We start from the raw sequence: 25248 nt of genomic DNA on the forward strand, positions 1-25248 counted from the left end.
CTTTTAAACACCAAGTAATTTTGACTAGTTTTCAAGTTTATTTTTTCTCCACTGACAAAACTTTTATTTTTTGCCTAAACACAACTTTAACTTCCACGTAGGCATTTTCAATTTTTTTCAAATATCACATTTGTGTTAGGTCCAAACACCTAAGAGAGGGGCACGCGGAGTTTATTAATTTTAAAATTAAACAATGAGCAAAATCACAATTATATTATATTCCTTAATGAAAATACGAAAAACAGTTCTATAAGTGATATTTTGCATTAATTATCTCCTCCTCATCCTCGGATACACTCCACCTCCACCCCAGTCCCATATCCCTCATAACCCACACTGCTATCATCCGCGCCACCCCCCATTATATGAAGATTTCATCTATTTTCTAAGAAGATATTTTACTAGAAACGTGAAAAACATTTTCCTTTGTACCAAAGACAAACACCCGTTGTCCTTTAGAATTTTCCTATAAATAGTTTAGGCATCTCACCATTTGTGATCATCCATCCATCCCCATCTCAATTATATGAATATGATGAAAATGAGGCTGAGCCAATTATGTGTATTTGCAACACTTTCAGTTCTTGCTATATTACTGATCCCAAGTGTCTTGGCCGAACGATGCGGTAAGCAAGCCGGTGGTGCACCGTGCCCCTCTGGGTACTGCTGCAGCAATTATGGCTGGTGTGGGACCACCGCTGATTATTGTGATCTCGACAAGTGTCAAAGCCAGCGTCCTTCACCGTCTCCTCCATTCACTCCTCCACCACCCACTCCATCCGGTGCAGATATTACCGAAATCATTACTGGTGAATTATTTGACAAGCTGCTTTTGCGTCGGAATGATAATAGGTGTCCTGCTAAGGGCTTCTACAACTACGATGCCTTTGTTCAAGCGGCGAGGTATTTCCCTGGTTTTGCCACCACTGGTGACATTACTGACCGTAAAAGGGAGCTTGCTGCGTTCCTGGCTCAAACATCGCATGAAACTAATGGTAATTTCATGAATTTTTACTAAAAAAGAACGTCTCTTATTTTTTTTGTAATTCTTTAATTTCAAATTTTCACGTGATATATTTAAGACCACAAAATTAAAGAATATTTTGATACATCCAACACATCTTTAATTTAAAATCACAAGATTCAAAGATTTTCTTTATTTTCTTAAATTCATATCAAGTCAAACCAACCAAACATTTTGAAACGGAGGGGCTATCCGTAAAGGTTATATAAAAAAAAAGAAAAAAAAAGTAAAGGTTAACTTCGTAAACACATTTTTGACTTTAGTGTTTTTCACTTTCATTTTTAACTGTTAAGGTTAACTTCAATAGTACATTGATGCTGCCTTTCTAATTTGATTTCTCAAAGTGGCAATTAATTAAATTCCTGATTAAAATGTCCATGTCCGTTTTCTTTATTTAATCTTTCCAGCAAACTAGTCGTGTCAATTTTTAAACTTACATGGAAGATATATATGGTTGAACAGGTGGTTGGCCAGCTGCAGAAGACGGGCCTTACGCATGGGGTTACTGCTACAAGAGACAAATAGGCGACCGTACAGACTTGCCTTCTAACTGTATTGAATGTGCTGCTGATCAGTGGCCATGCGCTCCTGGCAAGAAATATTATGGACGCGGCCCCATCCAAATATCATAGTAAGTAATTTCCCCCTTTTTCTAAGTAGGCGTTTGGCCATGAAAATTAAATATTTTTCACTTTATTTGGTATTTTAGAGTTGAAATTAAAGATGGAGTTGTATTTGGTTATAGTTTTGCAAAGAATATTTGGTTGTTTGAATATATTGAAAATGAGAAAAGTGAAGAAAAAAATAAGTAAAAAATAAGTTTTGGTTGTTTTCCAAATTCCAAGTACAACTTCAAGTTGTATTTGAAATTTTTATGGCCAAACACCATAAAGTAAAAAAATATTTCGGAAAAAAGTGAATAATTCTCATGGACAAACGGGCCCTAAATCTTCCTCTTCACTCCTATTTGTGCATTGTGATATTATCAAAGAGGTAGTAACACAGAAGTAGGTCACCCAATTATGAATAATGATCTCCTAAAGTCATATTTATTTGTTTTGTAACAACAAAGTCACTCAACTTTTCCTATATCACATCAAAAATCGCCCAATAAATATTTGATCAATAAAATATGATATGACATTTAATTTAGTTTACATGGACTTTTTTTTCTCAATCCACGTGACAAAAAGACCCGACCCCAGGCGACCCAAATCCCACTCAAATTAACCCTTATTAACCCTATTCTCTCTTAATTAAAATAGAGTTTCACTCTCTTAATTAGTTTTTGTAATCATTTGGACTGTAGCATTAATGTTTTCTGTAGGCTTTGTTGGAGTGAAATTAGCAGTAGTATGGTGCACTCTCAGGCTAGTTCTAATGTAAATATAGTACTGAGAAGGGCCTCTGGATTTAAGTAAGTTTGCTTTACTATAAGTCTTTTTATTACCAAAAAAATAAAAAAGAAAGCATTTGACAGTTGCTATGTAGAGAACAGTTGCAAATTGCCTGTTATTTTGTTATGGAAGGTATATGAAAAACCATTTTTTGTTACTGATATCTTTGTTTAAACCTTAGTATATATATTTCCCAAATAGCTGCAGTCTGAAGCTAATATGGAGTAGAAAGATATTACAAGGGACTTGAGTGAAGATTGAAAAAAGCCTACATTTACTTAATGTTGTCAAAAGAATCCTTATGGACTTCGCCTGAGAGAAGAAAAAAGAAGATGACAAGATTTTAAGAAAATGGTGGGCCAATTTCTCCCGGAGAGAGTGAACCTTTATTTTAATTAAGAGAGAATAGGGTTAACTTGGGTTTGAGTTTGGGTCGGGTCCGGTCGGGTAGGATCTTGTTGCCACGTGGACTGAGGAAAAAAAATTATGTGAACTAATTTAAATGTCATGTCATATTTTATTAGTCAAATATTTATTAGGTGACTTTTGAAGTGATATACGAAAAGTTGGGTGATTACAAAATAAAGAAACATGACCTTGGGAGATCATCATCCATAGTTGGTTGACCTTCGATGTTACTACCTTTATTATCAAGTATCCGCCTAATATTTCAACTACATATTATTCCCTTCATCCCATTTTAACTGTCGTTTGGTTCTTTTCACACTTATTAAAAAAATAAAATATAAAGTATGGGTTCCATTATATTATGCATAAAAGACGGGGGTGTGGGGTGTGGGGGTAGTAAGTTATAGTTGAGAATAATTTCCAATTTTACTTTTCAATTCCTAAAATGAAACGTAATTATTTTGGGACTGTTTTTCTGAGCTAAAGTGACCAGTAATTTAGGACGAAGGGAGCATATAACTACGTAAGAGATTCTATTCGTGATACCAAAAGTACTTAGAATTTTTCTTGTTTCTATAATTGCAGCAACTGCAACTATGGTCCTTGTGGAGTAGCCATAGGGGAAAACCTCCTGGGTAATCCTGATTTGGTGGAGAATGACGTAGTCATCTCATTCAAATCTGCAATTTGGTTCTGGATGACTCCTCAACCACCAAAGCCTTCGTGCCATGATGTCATCCTCGGGAAATGGGTCCCATCCCAATCGGACATAACAGCCCATAGGGTCCCTGGTTATGGGGTCATCACAAACATCATCAACGGAGGATTGGACTGTGGCCATGGCCCTAACGAGAGGATAACGAATGGAATAGGCTATTACACGACGTTCTGCAAAATTCTAGGTGTTAGCCCGGGAGAGAACCTGGACTGCGGCGACCAGTTGCCTTTCAGCCAACACCCCTTGTTCAGCTCTATGTAGAATAAGCTAGTACTAATCTTGTAATACTAGCTTTTATAATTTCTCGTTATATGAATAATCGTGGGCATGTGACGCTATGTTAGAAATTTTATGGAAAAATACTTGATCACGAACTTTATCAGAAAATACTTGATCACGAACCTTGCAGCAATTCTTTAAAGCTTGAGTCATGTCAATTAAGACACTGTCCTTAAAGATATTTCACCCGATATGAGTGTATCCCCAAAGTTCAATAAGTTCTTCTAGTACAAAACTAGGAGTCAGAATTTAATAAAGATTTATCTTAGTATAAAACCCAGCACAATAGCATAAAAGGAAGAATTTGTATTAACTTCTTTCTTCAACTGAGAGGACCAAAGACTAGGATAATGGTTAATGAGAGAAAGATGGGTCACTAAATGCTATTTAAGTCACATAATCAAACGTTGGAGTTGTTAATGACATGTTAGAAATGTCAATCAATATGATAACGATAGAATTGGTTTACCAACAATTCTTTTTGGGATATTAATAAATTAGTTTTATAACAATCCCTTACATATCTCAAAAAGAATAATATGGAATAAATAAGAAGTTTTGCTGGGTTTTCACATAAGAGTACAATGCGTCGAATCTTGTGTCTCGTAGACTATGAACTAGACCTAGATAAAACAAGATTGAACTTACAGAATAATTGGTGAAGTTTAAAACTTCTATGAACCAAGAATTCTTTTGTAAGCCTAGGGTATTATTCTATCATATTATACTCATACAATATTTGTCGGGTTTTACACTAAGAGGTTATGCACGTGTCCTTGTATTCATGAGTACTCTAGAAATCCGTCACAATTTCATAGGAGCGGCACCACTCCACACTCATATAGGACCACCCATCAAGTATGTTCTGCAGAGCAATGCACCACCTATAGGATATGGTAATGGATTGAGAGTATAACTCATCCCTCACTTTGCCTTGCAGAACTGCACTATATTCACACACTATAGGAAGAAACATAATTTAATAGTGCACCTTTGATCAACTAATGACTTGTTATTACCCATATGAACCTAATCCATAGGATCTCCAATCACATAGGTTGGGTTACATCATTGTTGATCTTCTCAATTGACAAAAGTCTCATTCCCCTCGATGTTTCTTTTAGTCTTGTGAATCAGCCAAATTCACCCCAGACATCATATAATTATATATAAAAAATTATCACATCTCACAGCAGCTGCTCTTATCACAATGTGTCTCAAACAAAGTTGATTTTGTTTTAACTTGAATAGTCGCTGAGTATTTTCTAAACCATTCAGTCATAACCAGCCAACTCCAAAGCCTCAATTCAGATATCATAATCCATTTAGTAACTAAGCTTTGCTTAACTGATTTATATGTTATTTCACCCTCTACTAAAGGTGAACACATAGTTTCTAATGAATTTTGTCTCATCTAACTCAAAGATCCAGATATCATCATTGTATCTCTCTAATACAAATACCATAATTCATGGTACTTCTCAAATATTATTTTTTCAAAATTTAGGATTGATCCCATCATCCATGGTTTCTTTCCAAAACTTTATTTTCAAAACATTTTGAACAGTAAGATCACACATAAAAATATCACTTTTTAAAACAATTCTCTCAACATAACTCTAGTAAGATATCATGACTCCCAGAATTTCAAAAACTTTTATGTAAGGGGATAATATTTTCATGACTCGTACAAACCAATTCCTCATAAAATATTTCATCTTATTAATAACAATCTAGTAATATTTCGCCCAAATAATTATGTAAAATTTACTCACATTATGTCATCATCAACAAAATATTTTTAAAAAGCAAATATGAGAAAAGTAAGCATTGAAACTAAAATTTTTTGTCATTTATTTAAACATAGTAAGCACAAATATACTATGATTGCAATATTCATTGCTCATAGAAATATGATGTTGGTTGGCACAACCTTATCATACTCAAATAAAACCTTCAAAAAAAAATTTCTTTCCAAATGTGAGTTTAAGAAGATTTTTTTTCTTTTTTTCACAACTACTTAAATTCTCGAATCACCAAAATAAATACAACATTCTTCTTCTTCAATTTGGGTGTAAAACACAAAATTATTTTGTTAGCACAAATATGCTTAGTAGCACCAAAGTCTAACACTCAATCTCTCACATTAGCCACAAGATTCACTTGAGAAATGACCACAATAATTATATTATTCATTAGTCAAATTTATTTTACTTAGCGGGATTATCATTTCTCCTAATCTTCTTCAACATTTAGGGACATCGATAGCTTAGTTTTCCACTCGCAAAATACTAATTATATCCCTGGAAGATCTTATTATTAGCTTTGCATCATATAAATAAAATCGCCAATCAGCAGTAATTAATGATCTCAAATTAATTTTCCTTTACGCTAACACAATTCGTTCACCAAGCATATAACATGAAAATATAGTTATGTGCTCAGAAATAAAGTTAGTAGAAAGACAACATCCTTCATGAATCCTTATTACATAATGTCACGCCCCAAAACTCACTCTAGACTTGACTGGAATCCAATGTCATGAACAACATCGGAAGAACTTTATAGATCAATAACCACCAAGTCAATTTTTTTTTATAATCTTTCATTAATAGTTGAAGAGATGTTATAAATAACTAATTAAAGATCATTGTCATAAATTATGAAATAAAAATCAGCAGAAGTGTTATTCAACATTTAAATTAAAATGTGGCAACATCCCTCCATAAAACAGAAGAGATATCCAAGACGCTAACCACAAGTTTATAACTATCTATGGAGCTTCTAAGAAAATAAACTAACTCAAGACACAACCTGAAACTGCCAAGAAATAATAATTGACTCAATGAAAACCCACGAACAAATGTGTGGGCTCACCAACAATCTGGAAAACAACAAGTACTCCTTGTTGACACCTAATTTTGTCCCTCCTTTATTTAATTCTATTCATTCAGACGTCTAAATTTATTGACGAGCTAGATACTTTATTTTCACTGCTATTTATATTCGCTACTTTTATTTTTAACATTACAAGTATTAATTTATCACAAATTTTAAATGTTCATCGTCATTTCACTTTCGGGTTGGGAATCGTTAAATTAATTACAAGACAACACTTTGTAAATCCTTACTTTCTATATACTGTTGACACCTAATTTTGTCCCGCATCTCCTCCGAAGTACCTATTTATACTTCTGGTATTTCGAGAAATTAAAAAATATGCATTTAAATTTTACTATAATTATTAGTCTTTTATTCTTCTGCAGTTTATTATTATCATTATTATTATTATTATTGTTATTATTATTATTATTATTCTTAAATTATCATTTATTACTAATTGTCATTTATTATTATCATTCTTGTTATTTCCATTATTATTATTAGTATTATTATTATTATTATTATTATTATTATTATTATTATTAATTACTAGTCATTATTATCAGCGTTATTTTTGTTATCAATTATTTATCATCATTATCATCGTTATTTTATTATTAATTATTATCATTGTTTTATCAATAATTGTTATTTATTATTATTATTATCATCATTTGTTATTTTTTATTATTATTATCATTATTATTACCAGTATTATTGTTATTAATTTATTATCATTTTGTTATTATCAATAATTGTTATTTATTATTATTATTATTGTTAATTATTATCATCTTTATTATTATTATTAATTATTCTTATTGTGATTTTGTTATTAGTTATCCATATTTGTTAGCCACTATTATTATTATATCTATTATTATTTTTTATCACCATTATCATCATCATTATCATTATTACCATTATCATTATTGTTATCATTATTAGCAGTATTACTACCGCTATTTATTTGCTGCTATTATTTAGTATTGTTGAAACTTGCATTTCTCAACGTTTCTACCAGCTTCCGCATACACATCGCATTTATTTCACACATTTAAATGACAGCGTTTGTTTGTTATTAAATGTTTATTGCACGGTCATTGCAACATCATATAATTTTATTATCCGGATCTTTTATAATTACATATTTCCGTATTAGGTGATATTCTGGCACCCTTAGTACATCGTTAATCGGAATGGGTCTCTTATCCAAATTTAAAAGCCGAACTATTTCTTGCACTCGGTCCGTATTTTGACTTACCGGACCCCAAATCAAAGTCCGATTAACTCCTAATATTTTTGGACCAGACCATATTTTCTATCTCAATTTTTTTAGACCAATCCATGTTTTAATTCTAGTCCATTCTTTCAATACTCAGTCCAAAATTTGACCCAGTCCATTTGAATTCTAGTCCATTCTTTCAATACTCAGTCCAAAATTTGACCCAGTCCACAAATGGACTGGGTCCAGCCCATTTTCGCCCAAAATAAGGGAAACCCTAGGTTTCCCTCTTTTCATTTTCCTCCATACCCACGCCGCACCCCTTTCTTCCTCTTTCTCTTCTTCTCCTCCTTTCCCGCCTCTCTCCGCCGCTCCTCTCTCTCCCCCTTTTCCTCCTTCTTCTCCGCCTCCCCACTCACGCCTGTCCCCCGCTCCCGTCTCTCTCATACGCTCCTATCCTTACTTTAATACAAACAAAAAACCCTATAAATTTGGGGGGATTCAGTGTTTTTTGAAGAAAGAAATGGGACGGTTTCCTTGAGAGGAGTTTCCTTGTTAATGGGTCTTAAAGGATGCCTAATACCTTCCCTTTAGATTAATTTGAACCCTTACCTAGAATCTTAAGTTTCGCAGACCTTAAACAGAGTTCACTTTAGAAAATAACTTTAATAAACTTTAGGTGTCCTAATTCACCCTAAATAATTAGGTGGCGACTCCTTAAAAACAAACAAAATAGGAATCTCCAATATGTCGTACTTCTAATTTTAACCCAGGTTAAAAAAGGGGTGTGACAGCTTGGCGACTCTGCTGGGGATTACTTAGGTTCTAACCATAACGGACTTAGTCTAATAGGCTTTGTGTGCTTATTTGAAATTACTTTATTTATTTGTTAACTGTTTTTTACATGCTATTAATTGTTTGTTGATATAAACTGTTTGTTTGATATAAACTGTTTATGTGTTACTGCTTTGATAAACTGTCATTCCGTTCATATTTCTTCCACTTCTGGAAACTCACACTATCACACGTACACGCGAGGTGTGTTTTGCTCACCCGTAAATTTGTTTCATAGAATCCAAATTTTAGGAGAGTTGGCGTATGCGCGGGGTACCCGAGTAACGGGGACCGCGTAGCCTTCTCACTCGAGTTGTCCGCTCGGGAACCTTGTGTCTAGTAAACCCACTCTTAGTCAGCCTAAGATAGAGCTGAACCAACACCCTTTATTAAGAGCATACATTTTATAACCTAGGAGGTTTAATACCCTTGGTGTATTAAACCCATTAGACAACTTTACCCAAACGTCCAAGCGGGTTCACGACCCCAAGTGACACTAATCATACTTTATGTGCATGTTTGAAGGATAATTGTGCCTAAATATTGACTATTTGCTCTAAATTAATTAAACTTTAGGAGGTAGGGAATGACTAACGTTCCTATGACAGGTATGGATTTGCATTGGAGCACAACAAATGACGAAGATCAAGGACATCACAAATGGAACCAGAAGTTAAACATAGGAAATTTTATTTACTTTATTTTAGGAAACACTTTATGTTGTATTCATTGGACGTGTAATAAATATTACATTGTTTTGTACTTTATTTTTTGAGAAATAGAATCTGTTTAATTAATCAAAGCAACGGGATGACATATTATGGCACATTTTACCCTTCAAACAAACGATAGGCCTACCTCTGGCACAAAGAGGTCACATGCATATTAGGACGCGTTATGGTTTGATATACTTGTTTGACAATTTGTTTGACTCTATTTGATGGATTATTTGCTACATGCCTTACTTGACTCTATGTGATCATGACTTTACCTACTTGACTCTATGTTATGGGACTGACATCATTTTTTTTTTTTTTTTTTATGTTCTTATATCCCCAAAAAGAGAGTTGATTCATGTTGACACCGAGACACCGACCATCCGGGATGCCGAACCAGGAGAAACTTTGAAGAATTGGATTCTTACTCCGGGAGTCTTGGTAGTTTGAACATGTAAAAAAAAAAAAAAAAACTTTTGAAATAGTACGATTTTAAAATTGAGGTTTGAATCATGCTCAAGACTTTTGTTGCTTTACCTCATCTTTTGAAAACTTAATCGCAAAATCTATGCATTTCTGATTTTCCTTAATCATCTATTATTATTTTCTACTTTATTTATCAAATCTGTCAACTCTATGATTGTGACATAAGATGAACGAATAGCATACGTCTCAAGAGAGTGTAACAAAGAAAAACAAGAGGACAAGACAAGATCTCACTTGGAAAAAATCGAAATAGCCGATAGACAATAACACAAGCATGAAAGTTATCAGTCAAGATGAAATCAAGGACGACATTAGGTTAGACAGCCTAGTCTGCAACCTTTCCTTTAATACATATGAACTACGCTGACCTGATTCCCATGGCGGGATACGTAGGCAATCCAGATCGGGTTCGGTCCCTTATTAGAAAATTTTAAACCATTCTTATATACTTTACGAACTACGCTGACCCGATTCCCTCGGCGGGATACGTAGGCAGCCCACATAGGGTTCAATTGCATTTGAAAAAAAAAAATCAAAGATTTTGCATGCATACAAACTACGCTGACCTGATTCCCGTGGCGGGATACATAGGCAGCCCACATAGGGTTCGGTTGCATTACAACAAAAATCCAAAAATCCTTATACAAGGAGAACTACATGGCCTGATTCCCTCGGTGGGATTCGTAGACTATCAACATACCGGTCCGTCACAGCTAGATAAAAATCCAACAAATCTTTTACCATTTATATAACAGAACTACACATATGGCCTGACTCCTTTGGCGGGATTCGTAGACTATTAACATACAGATCCGTCACACCTAGATAGAATCCAACAAACCTTTTACCATTTATATAGCAGAACTACGCCGACCTGATTCCCTTGGTGGGATACGTAGGCAACCTATATAAGGTTCGGACATACCGCAACATAAATTTAGCATACTCTTCTGAACCCAAAACTGGGGCATATTTTGAAAAGATATAGACAAAACAACAATTGTGCATCGACAAGATTAAGGCTACCAGACAGGAAGTATTATGAACCGATTACTTTAGAAGTGTCACAATCTAAAGTTGGCAGAATATTTTACAACTTACATATATATACATTTACACATATATCTTTTCTTATATACATATACTTACGCATATTTCTTTCCTTATACATATACTTACATACATGCCTTTCAAATGAAACACTTTCTTTCAATTGTTTCACTACTGTTCATCTACCGAGGCTTGAATGGAGATCACAAAATCCAAACAAATAAGACGAATGGAGCAGCCAACAACGTCAAGCTTCGAGTCAACACGAATCAACTTCCCCCTCCCAAACTAAGAATTTTTCTTTGAGCGCAGGAACCTAAAATCGCGAGATCAACAGTCAAGTCTAGAGGTGTCAATATGGGCTGGCCCAGCCCAACCCAACCCAGCCCTAAAGGGCTAAAGAATTAAATGGGCTAGGACGGGCTGACCCTTTTAATTGAAGGGCCTACAAAATGGCAGCCCAACCCAGCCCTAAGCGGGCCGCGGGTTAGGACGGGCCAGCCCTTTAAGTTTTTTCGTCTTCCGAAATAACATTTTCTAAGTGATTTTTGGTACAATTTGAACATGAAACTTATGCAATATAAAATAGAATCTTCTACCACACCATTCTTAAGCAAAATCATATCATAGAAGAAAAAAATTTAAGAGAACAAATATAAATTATTATTTTTGATCACTAATTCAGATCACGTTCAAAAGAAATTAAACATAATATAAATTCTAAGACTAAAAAGTATTACTTTATTTTCTAATTTACTACTTAGTAGTAAGTACATTCTTTTTTAATCATTACTTTTATCTTTTTGTTTAATTTACTTATATTTTTTTTAAAAATTAATTAATTTATTATTCTTTTCTGGCCTCAAGGGCTGGCCTCAGCCCAACCCTTGAGGCCGGCGGGCCAAGAGAGGCTGGGCTTTTGAGCCTCACTTCTATATGGGCCAAATAAATCCTAGCCCAACCCTACTTAAATGAAGGGTTGGGTTGGGCCGGCCTCGCGGGCCAAGCCCATATTGACAGCTCTAGTCAAGTCTATCAATCAGGGCCAAAAGCATCATTTGGCTCATTGTGGCCTCGCCTCAAAAGCCATACGGCTTTACTTCCAACCTTATCTTTTAATTTATTTTTATCAAAATAATTTTATAACTTTATACACCTGTTTTTGTAGGTTGACGAGATTGAAGGCGAATTAAATCAGGATTACGTGTCCTAAATTTGGCCTGTCATGATACCATCAACATCATGAGCCAGACGGCTATTCCACCACTTTACTCCATACTTTATCAATTATTTTATCATATACTTTACCAGCTTTAACCATTTTACTCTGAACTTTGCAGGAATCATTGTTAAGTTTCCGAAGATAGCTGAAGGCATCTCCCAAGACCGCTGGAGGCATCAATATCACACCCCGAGGATAACTATACATTTTAGGCTCGTCCGCCTTTAATAGGACATCATTTTTTCAAAAGCATTGCATTGCATATGCACTACTGATTTCAAATGCCCGACAAAGGGACAACATCATTGTTCGCAAACGCACAACATTTAGGCTCGTCCGCCTTTAATAGGACACTCTAGGATTGTCCGCCTTTAATAGGACACTTTAGGCTCGTCCGCCTTTAATAGGACACTTTAGGCTCGTCCGCCTTTAATAGGATATCATTTCTTTAAATGCTTCACACGGCATATGCATCATGTCCTCGAAAACAACCGGAGACATGCTTGGGTTCGTCCACCCTAAAATAGGACATTTTAGGCTCGTCCGCCTTTAATTGGATATCATTTCTTTAAAATGCCTCACACAGCATATGCATCATGTCCTCGAAAACAACCGGAGACATACTTGGGCTCGTCCACCCTAAAATAGAACATTTTAGGCTCGTCCACCCTAAAATAGGACATTTTAGGCTCGTCCGCCTTTAATAGGATATCATTTCTTTAAATGCCTCACACGGCATATGCATCATGTCCTCGAAAATAACCGGAGACATACTTGGGTTCGTCCACCTTAAAATAGGACATATTGGGTTCTTCCACCCTAAAATAGGATATTGGGTTCTTCCACCCTAAAATAGGATATCGGGTTCTTCCACCCTAAAAATAGGATACTTGGGTTCTTCCACCCTAAAATAGGATGCTTGGGTTCGTCCACCCTAAAATAGGATACTCGGGTTCGTCCACCCTAAAATAGGACATATTGGGTCATTCTAACCTAAAATAAGAATTCACATATTTATCTTGAATTTTACAGGATTGGCGTCGAGTCTCTGAAGACAACCGGGGGCATCATTCGGCTATACAGTCTCATATGCATAAGCCAGACGGCTACACTATGACACTACTCTCTACCTTATCATTCACTTTACCAATTCTAACGATTTTACAGGAATTATCATTAAGTCTCTGAAAACAACCGGAGACATCATTTGGCTGTACGACCTCATTAGCATATCATTGAGTCCCGAAGACAACCGGAGACATCACATGGCTACACAGCCTCACCCGCATAAGCCAAACGGCTACATCATAGCATCAAGTCCCCGAAAACAACCGGAGACGTAGCATCAAGTCCCCGAAAACAACCGAAGACGTAGCATCAAGTCCCCGAAGACAACCGGAGACATATCATCAAGTCCCCGAAGACAACCGGAGACATCGCATGGCTACACGGCCTCACCTGCATAAGCCGAACGGCTATACACTTATTTTACTCCTTACTTCATTCCTTTATTTCATCATCTACCTTATCACTTTAATGAATTTACCTTAAAATTCGCAGATATCATTTATCATCGAGTCCCGGAAGACAGCCGGAGACCTTATCACTATCGTTTTCAAATGCAACTAGAGATATTATCATATCCTCAGCATACGCGTCACACATTCATTCATGTCCCTGAAGACAACCAGAGACAACATTAGCCACACGGTCGCCAAGCTGTCACACCCCTTTTTTAACCCGGGTTAAAATTAGAAGTACGACATATTGGAGATTCCTGTTTTGTTTGTTTTTAAGGAGTCGCCACCTAATTATTTAGGGTGAATTAGGACACCTAAACTTTGTAAATCCTTACTTTCTATATACTGTTGACACCTAATTTTGTCCCGCATCTCCTCCGAAGTACCTATTTATACTTCTGGTATTTCGAGAAATTAAAAAATATGCATTTAAGTTTTACTATAATTATTAGTCTTTTATTCTTCTGCAGTTTATTATTATCATTATTATTATTATTATTATTATTATTATTATTATTATTATTATTATTATTATTATTATTATTATTATTATTCTTAAATTATCATTTATTACTAATTGTCATTTATTATTATCATTCTTGTTATTTCCATTATTATTATTAGTATTATTATTATTATTATTATTATTATTAATTACTAGTCATTATTATCAGCGTTATTTTTGTTATCAATTATTTATCATCATTATCATCGTTATTTTATTATTAATTATTATCATTGTTTTATCAATAATTGTTATTTATTATTATTATTATCATCATTTGTTATTTTTTATTATTATTATCATTATTATTACCAATATTATTGTTATTAATTTATTATCATTTTGTTATTATCAATAATTGTTATTTATTATTATTATTGTTAATTATTATCATCTTTATTATTATTATTAATTATTCTTATTGTGATTTTGTTATTAGTTATCCATATTTGTTAGCCACTATTATTATTATATCTATTATTATTTTTTATCACCATTATCATCAGCATTATCATTATTACCATTATCATTATTGTTATCATTATTAGCAGTATTACTACCGCTATTTATTTGCTGCTATTATTTAGTATTGTTGAAACTTGCATTTCTCAACGTTTCTACCAGCTTCCGCATACACATCGCATTTATTTCACACATTTAAATGACAGCGTTTGTTTGTTATTAAATGTTTATTGCACGGTCATTGCAACATCATATAATTTTATTATCCGGATCTTTTATAATTACATATTTCCGTATTAGGTGATATTCTGGCACCCTTAGTACATCGTTAATCGGAATGGGTCTCTTATCCAAATTTAAAATCCGAACTATTTCTTGCACTCGGTCCGTATTTTGACTTACCGGACCCCAAATCAAAGTCCGATTAACTCCTAATATTTTTGGACCAGACCATATTTTCTATCTCAATTTTTTTAGACCAGTCCATGTTTTAATTCTAGTCCATTCTTTCAATACTCAGTCCAAAATTTGACCCAGTCCACAAATGGACTGGGTCCAGCCCATTTTCGCCCAAAATAAGGGAAACCCTAGGTTTCCCTCTTTTCATTTTCCTCCATACCCACGCCGCACCCCTTTCTTCCTCTTTCTCTTCTTCTCCTCCTTTCCCGCCTCTCTCCGCCGCTCCTCTCTCTCCCCCTTTTCCTCCTTCTTCTCCGCCTCCCCACTCACGCCTGTCCCCCGCTCCCGTCTCTCTCATACGCTCCTATCCTTACTTTAATACAAACAAAAAGCCCTATAAATTTGGGGGGATTCAGTGTTTTTTGAAGAAAAAAATGGGACGGTTTCCTTGAGAGGAGTTTTGAAAATTCCAAACCTTATTTCTGTTCGCTCTTTTATTTTTTCGAAGTCAAGCATATAAAAATTTCGGGGGATTTTCTCAGGTTTTGGGAGGATACACAAGTTTTCCTGTCCTCAAGTCTTAAGCTTCGTTTCTACTTTAGTCTTGTTTTTATTTTAAAATCAGGAAGAAAAAAACCTTCTGTTAAAATTATAAGATTTGGGACTGAACATCGTTTTAAAAAAGGGATTATGAGGATTTGAGGGGATTTTCGGTATTTTGGGGGATTTATCAGATTTTGAGGAAGGGGATTCAGCGTCATCGTTTCGAATTCAAGAGCATGAAAATTCAGAGGTGTTTTGGTAGTCATTGCTAGAATCTGAAGACCATTTTGAAGTAACCAACTTATTTTCTAAAGAAAGAGTGTACTATTTCTGTTTCTATTGGGATTTTGACTTGTTGGTTTGTTTCAATCTGAGGTTCGAATCGCTCGTCGTACTTGGGTCTATTCATAACGAGAGAGTAGATTCGACGACCTCGGCGCCCTGTTCACTGTACCCAAAACAGGTCAGAAATACTCCTTCTCTCTCTGCCTTTAATTTTGTTATATACAGACTTATGTAGCTAAGTTAGTTTAATTTAGAGCGATTATGATTTAGCATGGTGATTAACTATTTTGCGAAGTATGTTTCGTTAGTCCAGTTTGCCGAGATATCGGAACTGTATCATATAGTTAATTTGCCTTAATAGGATTGTATGTGCTAGAGTAGTTGGTTACTAAGCATGTTGATTATTGCCGGATGGATAATGTTTTCTACCTTATTTGATAGTTGAACATGTTCGGCATATTTAGATTGGCTCAATATGAGTTGATTATGCGTATTGTTTGAATCTCCTCTATTTAAAGTCCAACAAGGATCAATACCATGTTTTATCTATAATATATGAGGATGTCTACGATATCAGTGTGTAAAAATAACAACAGCCTTCTAGTCCTTCCCTTTTGTTTATCTTTCCCGCTTCTGTTGTAAAATCATAACGCTTAGTTCATTTTCAAGAACTTGTCGTTATAGTTTTTTTAAAAAAAATATATAGTTGATGTATATGTTTGTCCCTAGTTTCCTTGCTGTTCTTAAATGCCAAATACATATGTTAGCAACTTATGATTCTTTGAGTAGCATCCATAAACCAGGTATTCGACAATGTCAATAACTCTCCCTTTACTGTATTTCATCCCAAATAAATGTAGCAGTCTCCTGTTTGGATCATAGTAGGTTACATTTCAATTGCATCCCCTTTGAACTCTTTATTCTTAAAACTATGATTGAGTCCACACTTGAGAATTGATTCCTGTTTAATGCAATCATCTGTAACTTAATGATGAATATGAAATTGGTTTATTTAGTGTTAGTTCAACTAGAGGAACAAGCTCAGAGTTAGCAAAACTGTCTTGTCAAGTTCAGAAATTTAGAACATGTCTTTACTTGATTCTCATTTAGTAGATGAGTTTAAAATTTGAGAAGTAGTTTGTTCAGTCGTTTATAACTGTGCTTTGATCCTTTTGTCTCAGACCTGTAGAGATCACCCTCATCTGAGGATCATCTTATAAAACAAGAAAGAAATTGTGTTTTAAAGGATTAAAAGTGACAAGTTTAATTTATGCAATTTATTTGTGTAAATAATGTCGCTTGAGTTTCTTTTACTGCACCACAGACTAAGCATATAGTTGTTTCATGTGTGTTAAGGGGACTGCACTGGTCCAACTGCGGTTATGCAATAGAATTGTTATGAACAGGCAAGTTGTTTCAATTAGGGTCATTGCAAAATTTATAAGTTAGAATGATATTATCCTTCTAGGACAGTCTAGGTAAAGCATATTATTCTTCCCTTGCGAGAAGCGTGTTGCTGCATTAAGTTTTATTAAACTTGGTTAATAATTTTCTTTTTGTTTCAATAGTATATAAGGTAGATGTTTCTCAGTGGTTTTAGTCCAATAACAATAGATGATTAATCAAGAAGCTTAGCAGATAACAAAAGGTGGTCTGTTTGGAATTGATGGAAAATTTGTCTGTTTCACTATTTGGTCATTAAAGAATCAGAATATTGTTTTAGCCTCACTATGGATTTCACTTCAACTGTTGCTTGACAATAACAACCCTCTCTGCTTAGTGCTACTCACGTAATGTTGTTGTCAACATGAATAGTGGTACATCCTAAAGACTAATGAAACTAGAATAACATTGTGGTCTTGTTCACTTTTATTTGTTTCTTTATGAATTTTGACAAGCAGATTTCCTTCTAATGGTTTTCTTATTTTCTTTTTTTCATTCTTTGCATGAACGTCGGAGCCGAAGAGTTCTACTTTGGGACTCAACGACACCGCAGGACCTGAGCGCGTATCCGCTACTTCACTCATATATCTCACCCTCTCGAATCACACATCCAAACCGAGAACGAACGAGAGGGGCACAACAAAACAGTAGACGTCCCATTAATAGCTTTCAATATCCTTCTTCTTATGCATTGTTGGTGTGGTTTTTCTTTGTCTATTTGGATGATTGTTTGACCATGATGTTAGGCATTGTGATGAGATTATTTTACTTAGAGCTTGATCCTATAAGAATTAGTCTCAAATGATTATTTCAGAAAGCAATAACCGAAATGTTTTAATCATAATATTAGCCGTCATTAAGTAAATACAAAGTAAAAAGATGGATTTTATTCTAAGTAAGCTTCAACTTAAAATTTGAAAAAAAAAATGATTTTTTTTACCCATTGTTACATCACGTCATTTTAAAAAATGAAGGGAGATTTGCTTATGTATGATATCATCTTTCTTTCCTAAACAAAGTTCTACGTTATTCATGCTTATTCAAGTGACTAGTCCTATTTTTAGAGGTTTTTTTCAAAATACTTAGCTTTTTTATTGCAAGCGGTCCGCTACACTTATGCTCATTGCTCAGTTGGCAATATTTTTAGAAGTGAATACAACATCACAAGTTTTACGTTAATCATTGCGTAGTGGTTTCAACGTCTCGTTTTAAAAAATAAATGATCGGAATATAATCAGTAGACATTTATATATTTTAACAACTCTTTAGCACATTTGCACTTAGCCTAATTAAATTTAAAGTCAGGTCAGTTAACCATTGTTAATGGGTCTTAAAGGATGCCTAATACCTTCCCTTTAGATTAATTTGAACCCTTACCTAGAATCTTAAGTTTCGCAGACCTTAAACAGAGTTCACTTTAGAAAATAACTTTAATAAACTTTAGGTGTCCTAATTCACCCTAAATAATTAGGTGGCAACTCCTTAAAAACAAACAAAACAGGAATCTCCAATATGTCGTACTTCTAATTTTAACCCGGGTTAAAAAAGGGGTGTGACACTCCTAATCCGCGAGATCTGTCTGTACTTGCTCTTCTTCGTTACCTAACACGCCATCAAAAATAATAATGGTATGTCTGAGTACTGGGTACTCAATGAGTGTCTCCGGGACAATAGCTAATATAACAAAATAATATAATAAGGATCAGTAAAGCGGTGTCCATAAAAGCAGTTTAAATTAAGAGATAGAATAAATCACCAAACTTAGTAACACCATTAATGAAAAACAGTTAAAGAAGAAATAAATCAATTTCAACTCATTATGTCGTTTATCACATTTAAATCTTTCAATCATGAATCCAAGATCATCAACAAGCCACTCACAGGCAACCAAGGTATCACACATGCCAATACAGGCCCAAATCAACATAACGAAGGGATGACCATTTAAGGTTCCCTAAACCGCATAGAAGCACCACATCGGGGTTTGTCACCCCTCGACGGCTATCCTTCCTCCCGAATAGCTAGGCAAAACCACATCATGGTTATGAACCCTCGATGACCACTCTTCCTCCCGAATGGCGTCGGGGCTATCAACCCTCGATGGCCACTATTTCTCCCGAATGGCTAGGCAAACACCACTAGGATCCATAGTGACTACTCTTCCTCCCGAGTAGCTAGGCCAATCACAAACAATATAAATCATGACAAAAGATTCGAATCACAATCCTAGCATAGGAGCCGAATCACTCAAATCATGGCATAGAAGCCGAATCACAAGTCATATCATGATAATCACATTATTCATTAAGGATTATGTTCGTCATCCCATTATAGGGGTACATCAAGCCGTTTCAGTTTTAGAAACCGGTTCACTTCTTTAAACAAGTTTCAAGTTCAACATAATCCATTATAGAGCATTCACATGAGATAGTCAATGTTGACACCCAATTTTGTCCCTCCTTTATTCCAATTCATTTTCTTGAGCTTCTAAATTATTAATAGACTAAATATCTTATTTTTTTGCCCTTACTTTATTACAATTGCTACTACTATATTATTATTATTATTATTAAGTGTTGTTACTTGATTAATACCTCGCACATTTGCTACTAAATTATTACGTATTAGTCATAAGTATAACCCAGATAATATTTTACTCTACTATTACCTTACTTTTATTTTATCTACTAATAATAAAATTAGCATGTTAAATCTCACCTTATTAATGGTAATTGCTAAATTATTACTATCACACACACACACACATATATATATATAGTATTCATTTTGTTAATACAAAGAAGCTCAAAGAAATACAAGGAAAAGAGGCTTAAATCCTAAAATAGGCCAAAATGTTGTCCATTACATAGAAGCATCAGCAGCCTAGGTTTTACGACCCAAATGTAGGCCAAAATTAGTCTTCAAACCCACCACTCAGACCGAGGCCCAATTAGGATAAGGCTAGCCCAATCTTCCAAGAGTCAAACTAGGTTTACCCTCTCTCATAATTTTCTCTCTCTCCACGCCTTCACTACATCACTTCTCCATCTTCAGCCAAAATCCAAATTCCTTCATTCATAAAACAGAGTTTGCCTTGCTATTCTTGTGCAAAAAATTATATTACCCTCTCTCTTTCTTTTTTCAACTACAACATTCAGTCAAAAGGTGAATTCAAAAGATGACAAAAGCCTTTCTTCAGAAATCTCAGCAAAAATAATACTTTTCACAGATTTGATTCTTAATTTCAAACGACTCTACACCCATGACTCTCTTTGTTGTGCTTAAAATTTCAAATCTGAAAACCCTAACTTTCTCCTATAAATACCTTGTTAATGCTCAGCCGAAATAAAGCTTGAACTATGGAAAACTCTCTCATCTAAGATATTTATATTTTCTGTTGTCTCTCAAAGAAACTTTAGCATTTTCATTACTCTTACACTCTGTCCGACTCAATCTTGCTTACAAAAGGGTGGATTTGAATAGGACTTCAAAGCTTTAGTTCACTGCACCTACAAGAGGTAAAATCTGAATTTATTCTTATTTATTTAGTGTCGACATGTGTTTTGTTGTTTAGAAATCATGTTTTTAGTATCTAAGTTTATGTTCTAGAAAACATGACTATAGTAGTGAATTTGTTTAGTCGAATGCTATATAAATTTAGAATATTGCTATGTGTCTATTATATAGTATATGTATTTTTTATACACTTTAGAATTCATGTTATATGGTTGTTGGGTTTACTTCTCGTTGGAGTGTTTCCTGGATAAGAGACGTCGGCTTTTGTGATGAATGGTTATATTCTGTTGAATATTTGAAAAGTGTGTTTGTCTTTGTTTCTTAGTAGAGTGTTTAGATATCACGAATATAGGACGCAATTTCAATATGCGTTTAAATGGACTGCCTATAGATATGTTGGTGAATTCTGGATCAGTTAGCTTTAGATCTCAAATGAAGATATACATCCTAATGGTACTCACTTAGAAACTTACATTTACGACCATTCTATATGAGTAACAACCATGTTTAGTTCTGTGGCACATATTTGTAAGTTGTTAATTTTTTAATTTTAAGTTCTCTCTATGTTTAGCATCACTTAACTATGTGAGTATTCCTTGGGATGTTGAAGCCGCTTCCGATATATAAACTGTACCTACCCCTAAATGCATGTGATATCCATTTTGTGTGGAAAAAAAATAAAAAAATAAGGTGGGGCCCACGTGAACAAGTAGGAAACAATTGCCAAAAAAAAGGACATTTAAATAATGATAATAAGTTCAGGAAATGATAAAGGTACGCTTAGAGAAAATTTAAAGAAGAGAAATTCAGGAAAAAAAAATAACGATTTAAATTGAACACAAAAACCGCTAAAGAAGTCATAAAACCAAAAGATTTAAAACTTATACCTTTGGGTAAGGATAAAAATGCACTAATTTTAAACATATACGTCTCACACAAATAATGAGGAATACCATCAAGAAGACGAAATATAAACGGTCAAGAAACGTATACACATATTTTCTTAAAATGATGAAGTTGGTCTATACTTAAAAATTTAAGACTACAACAGATGCTAACACATGAAAGCATTTTTCAATGTTGTTGAGTAGAAAGAAATGATGGCATGAAACTCGATAGGAGAAGATGTATTTTAAATCTTTCAATTGGAAAAGCAAACCAGGAAAGTCATATATGGGAGAATCGGAATAAGTAAAATAATTTATTGATATTTTCAATTAATTGAATTATAATAATTTCTATAATAAAAATTTCATAATTATATTACTAAAAGGTACTCTCTTTGTCCTAATTTATGTGACATAGTTTGATTAGGCACGAAGTTTAAAAAAGAAGGGAAAGATTTTGAAACTTGTGGTCTAAAACAAGCTATAGATATTTGTGTGGATTTAAATCATTTTATAAATCATTTTATTAAAGGTAAAAGTGGAAGTTTCAAGTTAAATGATTTCTAAACATAAAAATATATCATTCTTTTTTAGACAGACTAAAAAGAAAAGTGTGGTACTATTTTTGTATTGGGGCGGTGCTAGCACAGGCTTTCATCGTCTAGTTTTTATCTAAGGCAAAAGCATTTTTCGTTCTTTTATTATCCAAAACAATATATGCAAACTAATACTCCAGGTAAACACGAATAAAAAAAACCTCCAGGTCAAGAAAGTTGTGGGTTTAAGTCACCAAGGAGCAAAAAAGAGAGCTCCTAAGGGACCCTGGGGAAAGAACGCGTGTGACCCCCTCAAACCAAAATCAAACCCTAGAAAAAATTTAAACTATTTACCCCAGATGCCCCCAAATTATGATACTAACATGCTATATAAATATACTGAGTTGGTACCATCGAAGACTGCTTCAATCCTTCTCTTAGTCCTCTATGATACCATCATGATATATAAATATATTAAGATAGTATTATGGATGATCATGTTCAATCATTCAAAAAGACACACTTTTCTCAAAAAGAACAGCTGTGATACAATCATCTTATATACATATATTGTGATGGTATCATGGAGGACTGCTTCAGTCCTTCTCGTAGTCCTCCATGATACCATCATGATATATAAATATACTGTGATGATATCATGGAGGAAGGGATTTGAACGAGGGGGCACGTCGGGTAATTAATTTGGGCTGGATTGGGAAAAAGCGAAAATAATTTGGGAGGGGACATGGGCGCATAATTAGTTTAGGTTGGACGGGCAATTAGTGATATTTTCCCTAAAAAAAAATGAACTAAGAAGCAAGACGTAATAAAATGTTGGGCCAAAATCGTTCAACCGTTTTATGGACAGATTTCAAGTTGATCAACATCAACAGCCCAAGAGGGCGGAGAATAGTCCAGGTCCACCTCCCCCATTTTACTGGATGAACGAGACTGGTACAATCATATATATATATATATATATATTTTGAATCCCCTTGCTAAAAATTACGATTCCACCACTCAATATAGTATTCACTGTCCAAAGAAAGAATGACTTAAGAATCTTATGCTAAGATGGTTAGTTATATGTGAAAGTCATCAACCGGGCTTCATTCAGCCAGATATAGGACAACGTTGCAAGACCGGTTTGTAGCCCAAACTCTAGCCCATTGAATTTCAGGCCTAAACATTGCAGGCCCATTTATGTCACTATTAGTTTTGACAGGCCCGTTATTTCTATTCCGTTTTTCTGTAGAAATACCACTTATTGGCAGTGCACTCTTCGGCTCATTGTCCTGAAACTTAGCTTGTAAAATTTGAAATTTCAAGATAGTGGCTATTCATTAATTATAGGGGATGAAACATGAATATTTATGAATTTTTTTATAGATTGAAAAGTTAAAACGAGTTGCAAACAACAGCTAAAAATTGAAGAGTGCAAACCTCTTTTAACCCTCAACATTCTTTTTGAGAATGACATAAGTATTGATTACTATCGTCAAGTTTCACATTACTATTTGTCTGAATCATGGAAACCAGAGAAAGATTTACAAGATTGACCAAAGTGTTGGTCAATGAAGATGTGTTGTTTAGGTACCTCATTTTATTTTCCTGTTGAATCCTCATCGTCCAATCCACCAACGTTCATAGGTCATTGTTTCAATTGTTACTACGAATTAGGTCAAAAAATACAATCCTTTAATTTTGTATCAACCTCGCCCGGCAAAGATAAGGTTCAATTGAAAAAAGTGTGTATCTAGCACAAGCATAAAGTCAAAACTTTGACTCCAGATATAAAGACTGAAAAAAGGATTATAACCGGAAAGAAATCCCCATTTGGTGTTTTCACCAATCCAATAAATACATAATACATATCTTCGCATACACTTTTATCATTAAACTATAGTTAATTTATTACGTTACCAATGTAAATTAATATAATTTGATGCAATTAAACACAATGTAGGTTAGTTTTTACCCGATTTTGCTTTATATATAACCTTCATTGGACAGCAATGAGAGAAAAATATTACCATTTTATACAATTTTAAATGTCTCATTTTACCTTCATAAGAATATTAACAGTAATACAAATGTATATGGCTTGATTTATACCATAACTTTTAAAAGTTTTTCCTTCTTAAATTCTATATTTAATTAAATGGTGTCACATATATGGAGACCGAAAAAGTATCACGTATTAGAGCTCCAAAATGAAGTAAAGAAATGATGAAGAAAGATTATGAAAGGTCAAGAGATAAGCTGGGATTCCATCCGGTGGCCCAAAATTAGGAACGAGTATTATAATATTTACGTTTTCTTCAAATTTCATGTCTGCATCATACATAGTAATAAGCACTCAATTGGCAAATTGCATTTGCTCTTGACTTTTCTTTAAAGAGGATAGGAGCTTTCTTAATCGTTGTGTCTCCTTTTCCTTATTCTGCTGACGTGTTCTTTTTCTACAAAAAATGTCTCAATCATATTTGCTTTTATTATCATCACCCATGAGTGACCATCATTCTTTCCTTAATCATGCAACCGACAATCAAAAAGTCGCTGCTCATCAAGCTAAGTTAATAATTTCGTACGAAACTGCCAAATATTAATTCCTTATTGGGAAAAAGTGATTTGATGAGGGGGTAAAGAGTTATCAGACCTTAATTACCATCATAAGTGTAATTAAGTTCCAACTAATAATTTGGTTAATGAACATAAGGGAAGCCCTCCTTCTTCCACAAAACAAACTCTTTTATTTTCTCAAGAGAATTCATTCATAATTACAAACATATATTGAAAATTAAACAGCTTAGTCCATTTCAGTCTATACTAATATAGTAATATATATTCATCGATATACAACAACAAGCCCAGTATAATCCCACCATATGAGGTCTGGGGAGGGTAGAG

At 34.2% G+C, this 25248-nt stretch overlaps 1 protein-coding gene across 1 annotated transcript; it reads left to right on the forward strand.

The window, feature by feature from the left end:
* The first annotated feature begins 486 nt into the window (after window positions 1-486).
* Window positions 487-3948, forward strand: LOC132632958 (endochitinase 3-like). The gene is made up of 3 exons (XM_060349113.1): window positions 487-995; window positions 1487-1655; window positions 3415-3948. Exons 1-3 carry the CDS (start codon window positions 527-529, stop codon window positions 3806-3808), a joined length of 1032 nt encoding a protein of 343 aa, XP_060205096.1. The 5' UTR covers window positions 487-526; the 3' UTR covers window positions 3809-3948.
* The last annotated feature ends 21300 nt before the right edge of the window (window positions 3949-25248 follow it).

The sequence above is a fragment of the Lycium barbarum genome, chromosome 3, assembly GCF_019175385.1.
Source record: "Lycium barbarum isolate Lr01 chromosome 3, ASM1917538v2, whole genome shotgun sequence".
NCBI lineage: Eukaryota > Viridiplantae > Streptophyta > Magnoliopsida > Solanales > Solanaceae > Lycium > Lycium barbarum.

Excerpts from the sequence above, each read along its gene's own strand:
- LOC132632958 (XM_060349113.1), top strand. The coding sequence starts at position 527 with ATGAATATGATGAAAATGAGGCTGAGCCAATTATGTGTATTTGCAACA. Across the intron at positions 996-1,486 it reads AACATCGCATGAAACTAATG|GTGGTTGGCCAGCTGCAGAA; the intron begins GTAATTTCATGA and ends ATGGTTGAACAG. Across the intron at positions 1,656-3,414 it reads GGCCCCATCCAAATATCATA|CAACTGCAACTATGGTCCTT; the intron begins GTAAGTAATTTC and ends CTATAATTGCAG.